Genomic DNA, 9,713 nt, shown 5'->3' with positions numbered 1-9,713 from the left:
TTCTTATTGGACGCGACTCACCTGGGCGGGTCCACATACAGCAGCCTAGCAGCTCTCACCTGCAGGGGCGCGCCGCGCGCTCAATCAAGCTGTTGGATTGACAGAAGAGCTTATGAGCTTTTGTTGTGCTTTGTTTGAAGTCGGGAGTTTATATCCGTATGTTTTTGCTGGTCACTGACAGCTCCTGAGGCCAAAGAGGCCGTCGAAAACACCTCATGATTAGCGTAGCTCAACTTCTCACTACTCACATACCTGAGATTATAAAGTTTTCTGCGCAACATTCAACATTCAAGTATTTCTTTATTTTTTGGGACGACAAATTGCCCTACGGTGCTGTGAGAAACATGAGAAACAAGGCTTAACACATATCGAATTTATGATTAATTAATTATTAATCAAGGCTGTCACTGATGCGTTATTTATGAACTTTCAAACTGTCATTGTACTGACGACAGTATTGAGCGCCACTCAATGTTTTATGTTCATCAACTGCGTGACACCAAGTGGTGGAAAAATAACATTTGTGAAACAATGGCAGACATGAATGGTAATTTACACCGATGCTGCAATTATTCACAATTTTATAGTTGAACGTAATGTATTTTTTACATCACTGTAAATCAAGCACGCATCTGGCTTGTTGAAGAAATTAATCACAATTGAGTGCACTGAACTCATTAAATTGCTTCCGTTGCTATTAATGGGTGTTGAGTTGTATATGGGGTGTGCATTGTATAAATGTATTAGAGTGCATGTTTGTGCAAGTGTGTGCAAATGGGCTAGGAAACTACTAAGTTATATAAAAAAGACTTGGTTACAGAAGTTGGTTACTTAAAACAAATCAACAATTGAGATTTAAGATGATGTGTCATATGTAGAATTTAGTATGTGATACTACCAAAATTCGTAGCAAACCTATGCAGTCGTACTCAGTATCACCAGTTGCCTTATGAATTGCGTTTTTTTGCTTCTCAGTGAGTGAATAAAAATATTTTTTGACATAACTGTAAGACATATTGTACAGCCAATATTACAATATGTCCCTATGCTGCCATCTAGTGGCACAAAAACTATTAGTAATTGTTGAAGTCTGGTGATCAAACTTGATAAATAAAACTTGGTGATAAAAACCTATTTGGTGATAAAAACTTGGTGATAAAAACCTATTTTACTAACAAGATTTATGACAAACATGTACCTAACCAGATAAAATTGAATTTTTTTTTACATTTCTAAATAAATATCCCTAAACCAAATCTCTCTTGATGAGAATCAAACATGGTTTACCAGACAGGGCTTAGATTATCCAGGACTAGGCCTTAGTTATATTAAGACATTTAAGTACAAACAAACCTTACAAAAACGATACTGGTGTGCATCTTGAGAGAAAACAATGGCATTGATATATGTCAAGATATGTCAGTGCAATATGTTTTTGACCAAATATGCAGTTTAGTTTGGGACTAGAGTAAGCCCTGTCCGGGAAACCGCACCATGTCTCACTGGTTTCTTGTAAATTAGATAAACAAACACATAGTTAATTAGCTGTTTTACTTGAATTTTGTTTATGATGAAATCTTTGTAATGAGGCCCATGACTACCATAAAATAACAAAATGAGCTAAACTCAGGAATAAAATATTTGAGTCGATGCTGCTGCCATCTTGTGGCGCAAAACAAACAACATGAAGGTTTGATTTTTTTTAACCAGATAGATGGGTCAGAGCAAAGGCAAAGCTCATGAGCAGGTGCAGATGCGTCATCGTACGGATTCAGTCCACAGAAAGAATTAGCCTACTATACACACTTCCAAGCCAGGGGCGGCTCGTGCTCATCCGAGAATCAAACTATGTGTTTGAAGGGTTGTGTGTTTTGCTCGTTTTTCAAAATATGTGTTCCTTGCGTAATGTGAACCATGTGCATCACGTGTTTTGTCAAAAACGCTCACATTCACAAAAATACTCAAAAATATGATTACGCATGAGATTATGCGAGTATCTGGCAAACACCAGCGTCTTTTTAAACCCTTCAGACGCGTCTGCAGCAGGCACCAAGACACGTGATGCACATAGGATCATCACTTGATGCACAGAACACATATTTTATAATTACGAAGCACACACATGACGGGCTACATACATGTTGTGACGAACTTCGTATCGAGCACTTCGAAAAAAGAAGTCACCGGCCACCACTGACATTTATCTACTGTCTGTACCTATTCTAGTCTGGTCTGCACTGTCTATAATGAGAAGCGGGCTTCACCAAAGATCTAAAGTAAAATAATATAATAACATAAAACAGTCTGAAATTTATTCCTGAAATAAAGATTTATCCGAAACTTAAGTTTCTAGGACCTAACCTGTAAATTTCAAAGATCAGTAGGGTACTACACCAGCAGCAGCAGAGGACTTTTGTTTTGTTGAACAGGCTTGAGGACTTATCGGTGGAGAGGGGCGTCTCCCGACCACATGTTAAAACTAGTTTAGTAGTTTTTTCTTCTTTTTGTAACAAAAAGCAACAACGAAAATTTACCCGAAATTTCGTTTTTCGGTAAAAAACGAACAAAGGCGCCGTTTTCTCGTTTCTGCTTATTTCATTTGAAGTTGAAAAACAAACTATCAAAAAGTACACGACCTACGTTTCGCGCAGGCATATTCATATTGAGAGGCGTAGATTACTGCACTTCTCGCTGTCACAATGGCATTGAAGCTCGGAGAGAGCGTGAAATATTGGATCGCAGTCCTTGTGCCTCGGCTGCTTTTGGCACTTTTTAGGTTGCTCTCACCCGGGAGATCAGGCGGATCTAAACGTCTCGCTCCCATAGAAAACCCACTTCTTACACTGTCTGCAATGCAGCTGGCTCAGAAGATACGTAGAAGAGAGGTTTGTTGGTTTGGATTTGCATTGGCTCTGAAATGATAAAGTTGTTCATTCCATATTCGTACATCTTTTTTTGAAAACCAAACTTTAACTGCACTTATACTTAAAATAATGTATTTCAAAATAGAGAAAACAAACCAAAAATTAAAAGCAACATAGAAACATGCGTTGAAATGTCTGTAGCCTACATTAAACGTATACACATAAATAGTAAAACATGTCATTAAGATACATTAATCCCAAATAGCATTTATTTGCGCTAAAATTAATACAATGTGGGACAAATTTCCAAAGGTGGGCATCGTCTCCATGCATGCAGAATAAAGTAAGCTAAATCATAAAGCGCAGTAATATTGACCCTATTTATTGTTAAAGAATATTTAGCACATTTTATTACGGTTTTTGGGCTATATGATCAAAAATACAAAAAGGTCTGCACTCCAACACAGTTTTATTTAACTTAAAATTGTCTTAGTTGATTATTTATTTTATTATCAATATTCCACTGATCTTGTGATCTAAGGTTTCTGTTGCCTTAATGTGAAGCTGTGTGCAAAAATAAAGTAAACCAACTTAAGTTCCAATTTCACTTTATTTCCTGAACTTTCCATTAGCCTTCAAAATAATTTGTGTTTTATTTTACAGGTGCAGCCCATAGGTTAAACATACTGTTTAGACTGTGTTCTTGTAACTTATTTAAAAGGTACATATCATGAAAATCAGACTTTTTCTATGTTTAGGTGCTATAATTGGGTCCCCAGTGCAAGAAAATGTGAAAAAGATCAACCCAGTAACTTAGTTTTGGTAAACCATTCTCTGCAAGCCTGTGAAAAAATAGGTCATGGAAATTTGGCTCCCCTTGTGATGTCAGAAGGGGATAATACCGCCCCTTAATCTGCACTATCCAACCACGCCACTGCCATTTAGTGCAGAAATCAGCCAATTTGCATTAAAAGGACAAAAATTTTTGCTCAGACCTACAAAGTGTCCATTTTAACATGCTATAATAAATGATCTATATGGTGTTTTGAGTTAGAACTTCACATACGCACTCATAAGATTTATTTGACATCTTAAAAAAGTTTTGTGAAATGTCCCCTTTAAGTCCTTTTAACATTTTATAGGTAACAAGTGTGGAGGTTGTCCAGGCTTACATTGACAGGATACAGGAAGTAAACCCACTGCTCAATGCTGTTGTCAAAGACAGGTGAATTCTCCACTTCATTGAATGAACATTATTATGCATCTGGCAAATGGTTTAATCCAAGATTTTACTGTTGCTGCACCATGCTCCAAAACGTAAGAAACATTATTTATGCACCAATTTTTCCTCTCTCTCGCTCAGGTTCTCATCAGCACTATTGGAGGCCGCTCAGGTAGATAAAAAAATAAAGGAGAACAATGAAGGAGAAGAAGTTCTGAAGGATCGATTTCCTCTGCTGGGTGTCCCACTATCTGTTAAAGAGTCTTTCTCTCTTGAGGGTATATTACTTAAAATGCTTTTTGGCCTCTTTCTAATAAAATTAGAAAAACAATAGCATTGAACACTAATGAACTTTATAACTAGAGATCTCTGCTTGTAGATCCAGTAGAAATAGAGATATGCAATAAAATGTTACATGCTAGACGTTAAGGTGTTATCTGTCTCGCACTCATTCCTAGGTATGCCCAATGCTACCGGCTTGATATCCAGGGCTAAATTCATTTCCAGTGTGGATGGTCCAGTTGTGGGCTTGTTGAAGAGAGCCGGAGCTATTCCTTTAGGTGTCACCAACACCAGTGAGCTCTGCATGTGGCTGGAGTCCAACAACCACCTGTATGGGATCACCAACAACCCTTATGATCTAGAGAGGACATGTGGAGGAAGTTCAGGTTTGCATTAAAAAAAAAGAGTTAAGATAAAAAAAAAACTAAAATCATGGCAGTACAAACTTTACTGTTAATATTGCTGAACACAACATGTTGTATTATGCTAGATCTTCTCTTCTGTAGGTGGTGAGGGTAGTATCATAGGTGGCGGTGCAGCTGTTATAGGCATTGGCTCTGATATCGGAGGAAGTATCCGTATACCGTGTTTTTTCAATGGGATTTTTGGCCACAAAACAACAAGAGGTGTGTCCAAGACCATCATGTGTATGTTAATAGAAAAGTATGGAACGTATAGTATATATATGTATTAATGGAAGAGATTTAAACAATTTCAGGTGTGGTGTCAAATGAAGGTCAGTTTCCCCAAATTTCCGGTGTTCGCGATGACTATCTGAGCACCGGTCCCATATGCCGCTATGCTGAAGATCTCCTCCCCCTTTTGAAGATAATGGCTGGACCCAATGCCGACAAGTAAATACCAAACACAAAGATATCATTCAGAGAAATCAAATCTCAGCTTCTTACATTGCAAATGATATTCATCATCTTCCAGACTCTCCCTCTCTGACAAGGTGGATCTGAAAAAGTTGCGTTTCTTCACAATTGTAGATGATGGAGGATCTCACGTGACTTTGCCAGTAGATCAGCAGCTCATTGAAGCTCAAAAGAGGGTGAGAGGTCTTTCAAAACAACTGCTACAGTGATCCTTATTCTGTCAGTAAATATGAGGATTCACGACTTTACATTAACATGTAACCTAAAGGGTTATATGATAAGTAAGGAATAATTGTCGACATTTGACAGGTCAGGTGTGTGTTTTACAGTAAAATTATCAACCCCCATAAAACATTTCTCAACCAATCAGAATAAAGCATTCAATAGGCCCATGGTATAAGTAAGCAAATTTGATGTGCTGTCCAATTTTTGCCGCGAACCCAGAGTAATCCACCTCTTCAACTGGGATAGATGTAATAAGTGAGAGTGAAGCGATGGGGTGGAGTAGGAATGCTACAACGGGACAATAGTGAAGGACAGCTATAAATAGAGACTGCTTCGCGTTGATTGGTTGGATTACATGACTGTGCTCCTCCCGAACTTGGTCAAATAAACTTTATTTATTTAAAACAATGTGAATGCAGTTTTGTGTAGGAAGTAGTTTACTATGCATATTTACTCATTCCCCACCAACCTTTTTTTTTTTTTAAGTTGCCTGCAAGCATTTTTTTGTGATTGTCACAAAATGCTTTCCAGAAAAATGTTCTTTTATAAATATATAAACATACAATAAATCAAATGAAAGAACAGACCCACTGCTTTCAAACAAACAAACAAAATGGGGAAAAAAGTTTCATCCTATCTTCATTTGTTTTCTTTTTTAACTTCTCAAATATGGGTAGGTTTCTTCAAAAATACAAAATTTGGAGCAAAAAGCAGAAATAATTGCATTTTTGTAAAGGAATTTTCAGATCAGATTCAGAACAATGATCAAAACATACACAAAGTTTACAATGTTGTTGAATTAGTTGATGATTTAGTTTTTTTAAATTGGAAAAAAACTGCAGAGATGTTTTTGTTTTATTGTTTGTTTTACAGGTGGTTGCACGTTTAGAGGCTGATCTGGGAGTTACGGTGAAAGAAGTTCGTTTTCCTCAGCTCAAGTACGCTTTTCAGATCTGGGATACACTTATGGCTTTACCTGACAGAGATGGCAAGGTGTGTAGTTTCTTTTCCTTCAAAAGCAAATTCACATAAAAATAGCAAAAACTTAAAACTTGACATGGTATTATATATCAACGTGTCACCATATAATTCAGTGGCGGCCGGTGACTTCTTTTTTCGAGGGCGCTCGATATGAAGTTCATCACAACATGCATGTAGCCTGTCATGTGTGGTTCCTTTATTTAAAATATGTGTTCTCCGCAACAAGAGATCCTGTGTGCATCACGTGTCTTGTCAAAATAAATGCCTGCTGCAGATGCGTCTAAAGGGTTTATGATAAAAGAGACACTCGTGTTTGCCAGATACTCAGAGTTTACTGTTAAGGGAGCGTCTCTCTTATCGTAAACGGTTTTGACGTGTGTGCAGCAGGCACTTATTTTGACAAAACGTGTGATGCACATGGTTTACATGACGCAACAAAAACATATTTTGAAAAAGCAAGCAACACACAAGACACTCCGACACTCCTATTTTGAATTAGCGCCCCTCGAATGAGCAGTCACGAGCCGCCACTGATATAATTGCAGGTACATTTAGTGTCCGAAAAATTTTTTTTCCCCTTTTTTCAAATGGTAATGTTTTTAATTATTTTAAATAATTTGGTAAGCATTGGCATGGATCACAAGATGTTACAGGCCATTACATTCTAATATATTTGTAAAAAGTGTCTTGTATAGCTAAAAATAATCATGTCATGTTGTCCGAATGAATCAATGTCAGTTTTGTTACTGTCAAACTCTGTTATCAAGGTAGAGTAACATTGTTTGACAGTCATATATGTGTTTGTGAGAGAGTGAATGCTTCTCTATGGATGACTGTCAGTTCTGTTACATACTGTCAACAGTGTTACTGTTTCTTGGTAACAGAGTTTGACAGTAACAGAATTGACACCTACTAATTCGGACAACTAGTTTTGAGAGCAAGCAAGTTTGATTTTGTTTGTGTATTTCAGCCTCCTCGACCTTTTGTTGAGCTTATGGCAGATGGGGGCTCTGTTTGGCTCATATGGGAGGTGATAAAAAGCATATTTAGAAGATCTGAACACACGGTGGCTGCAATTGGTAATGCTACAATTCTCATACTCATATAATTACATACAGATATATCTGAATTGTGGTTGCTTATGATTAATAAGAAAAGTTACAGACAAACACTGTCATGTTTTTGTTTAACATTAAGCTAGTGAGTGACAGGTATATATTTTTGGCTTTTCTGGGTTAAACAAGCAACGTAGGCTGTTGTTTATGTCATGTAGTTCCCTTGTGGCTTCCCCAGGATTTGCTCTCTATGAGAAGACTCACAGCAGCGTACCGTCTCCGTTTATCCTGAAGCAGAAGGAAGAACTCCAGAGAGAGGTGGATGAGCTACTGGGAACAGATGGAGTTTTGCTCTACCCCTCTCATCCTGTCCTCGCTCCCAAACACCATCACCCTCTATTCACTCCTGGAAACGTAGCTTACACAGGTAGCAATTGGTTCAATTTTTTACCATAACTGTTTATTAAAGGGACTAAAAGTGTAAGAGTTTGTTTAGGGTGCATCCCTTCAAGGCCCGCCCTCCCAGTAGTATAAATACATGATATAAATCAATCTTTGAATTTGAATTAAACAAAACAAAACATATTAAATGATACAATGTAGTGTTGTTGGTTAGTAGCCTTATATTTATGAGGTTTAGTTACGTAGAAGTTATGATAAATTCCTGTGTTTTATAAAATTTCATAAAACTGGGCCCCCGGGACCATATCGGACCTTTTTTAGCCACTTTAGTTTGTAATTTTTCACAATGAGTTAGAATAGAAATGTGTAAACCATTCCTAAAACTGTATGGCTATTATCTCCAGAAATATTATTACAATGAGAGTTTATTTAGAGGAGAGCTTTGTTAGTTGACATAAGGAGGAACTGGGTGATAGCTCAGTGAGTGATTTAATGTACAACTAAACTGTGCAAGGTACAAAGTTAAATGGTTTTTTAATGGGTCATGAAGCAAAGTAAACATTTTAAAAACCATTCAATTTTATTACCCATTCATAGGAATTATGAACATCCTGAACCTGCCAGTGACCCAGTGTCCATTGGGACTGAGTAAAGAGCAATTACCCTTAGGGGTGCAGGTGGTGGCAGGGAAGTTTCAAGACCACCTGACCCTAGCTGTGGCACAGTATCTAGAGATGACTTTCGGAGGCTGGAGAGATCCTGGAGTGGCGTGAGGAAATAATACAACTGGAGGAATGGTTGGATGTTGCATGTTTTTCTCCGATGTAAACAGAGGTTGACAGTAGGCTACTTAAGTATTTTACTTTCTATTAAATGAAATTTTTCACGTATTCATATTTTATCAGTGTTTTTTTTTTTTGAAAACATACAGTATATTATCATCATTACTTGACATTTCATAAAGTTTTTTTACATTTAATATTTAGGTACATTAAACATCCAGTCCTTGTACTTCTACTTGAGTAAAAGTACGAAAGCACACAATTTTAAAGTAATTAGGTATTAAATACATTTTAATATGCAATATAAAGGAATAAACCGTGTGATTCTATGCTTGAATGTAGTGAAGTAAAAAAAACTCCCAAGACAAACACTCTGATAAAGCACAGATGCTTGGAAAGATTTACAGTTGTGTATAGCAGTTAGGGATGCAATCGCGATTAATCTACAGCAGAATAAAAGTTTTTGTTTACATCATATATGTGTGTGAAATGTGCATAATAATTATAATTGAAGCTGCAAGCAGCGATGAAAGGGCCCTCGCAATGTTATTTTGCAGCAGGAGAGGCAATAACTAAAACTGAATAGTGTACATAAATGCCTTCAGTCCTAGAGTCTTATTAAACATTAAGTAGCACAGATTGAACACTGTGGGCACTATTTTAACGATCTAAGCGCATTTTCTAAAGCGCACAGCGCAACGTCTAAATGGGCGTGTCCGAATCCACTTTTGCTAATTTAACGACGGGAAAAATGGTTTTTGCGCCGAGCGCATGGTCGAAAAGGGTAGGTCCTATTGTAATGGGAGTATTTTGGGCGTAACGTGCAGTAAACCAATGAGAGTCACAGCTCTCATCCCCTTTAAAAGCCAGTTGCTCTGGCGCTATGTCTAATCCCTATTTAGATGACGGACTTTGTAAACTGAAAAACTAAGCGGAGGAAGAAGATCCCCAGTTTAAGATTGATGTTAAATAATTGTGTTGTTTTTCCACTTGTATTGAAATTTTATTTTTTTATTAAAACC

General features: G+C 37.2%; 1 protein-coding gene across 1 annotated transcript; it reads left to right on the top strand.

The window, feature by feature from the left end:
• Nucleotides 1-2,421: 2,421 nt before the first annotated feature.
• LOC135730798 (fatty-acid amide hydrolase 2-B-like) lies at nt 2,422-8,799 on the top strand. The gene is made up of 11 exons (XM_065248718.2): nt 2,422-2,885; nt 4,007-4,089; nt 4,228-4,364; nt 4,545-4,754; nt 4,875-4,994; nt 5,087-5,222; nt 5,305-5,422; nt 6,345-6,464; nt 7,423-7,531; nt 7,746-7,934; nt 8,507-8,799. The coding sequence occupies exons 1-11, from the start codon at nt 2,700-2,702 to the stop codon at nt 8,680-8,682; spliced, it is 1,584 nt and encodes a 527-aa protein (XP_065104790.1). The 5' UTR covers nt 2,422-2,699; the 3' UTR covers nt 8,683-8,799.
• The last annotated feature ends 914 nt before the right edge of the window (nt 8,800-9,713 follow it).

Source organism: Paramisgurnus dabryanus, chromosome 2 (genome assembly GCF_030506205.2).
Source record: "Paramisgurnus dabryanus chromosome 2, PD_genome_1.1, whole genome shotgun sequence".
Taxonomy (NCBI): domain Eukaryota; kingdom Metazoa; phylum Chordata; class Actinopteri; order Cypriniformes; family Cobitidae; genus Paramisgurnus; species Paramisgurnus dabryanus.
This window is presented reverse-complemented; position numbering and strand designations above follow the sequence as displayed.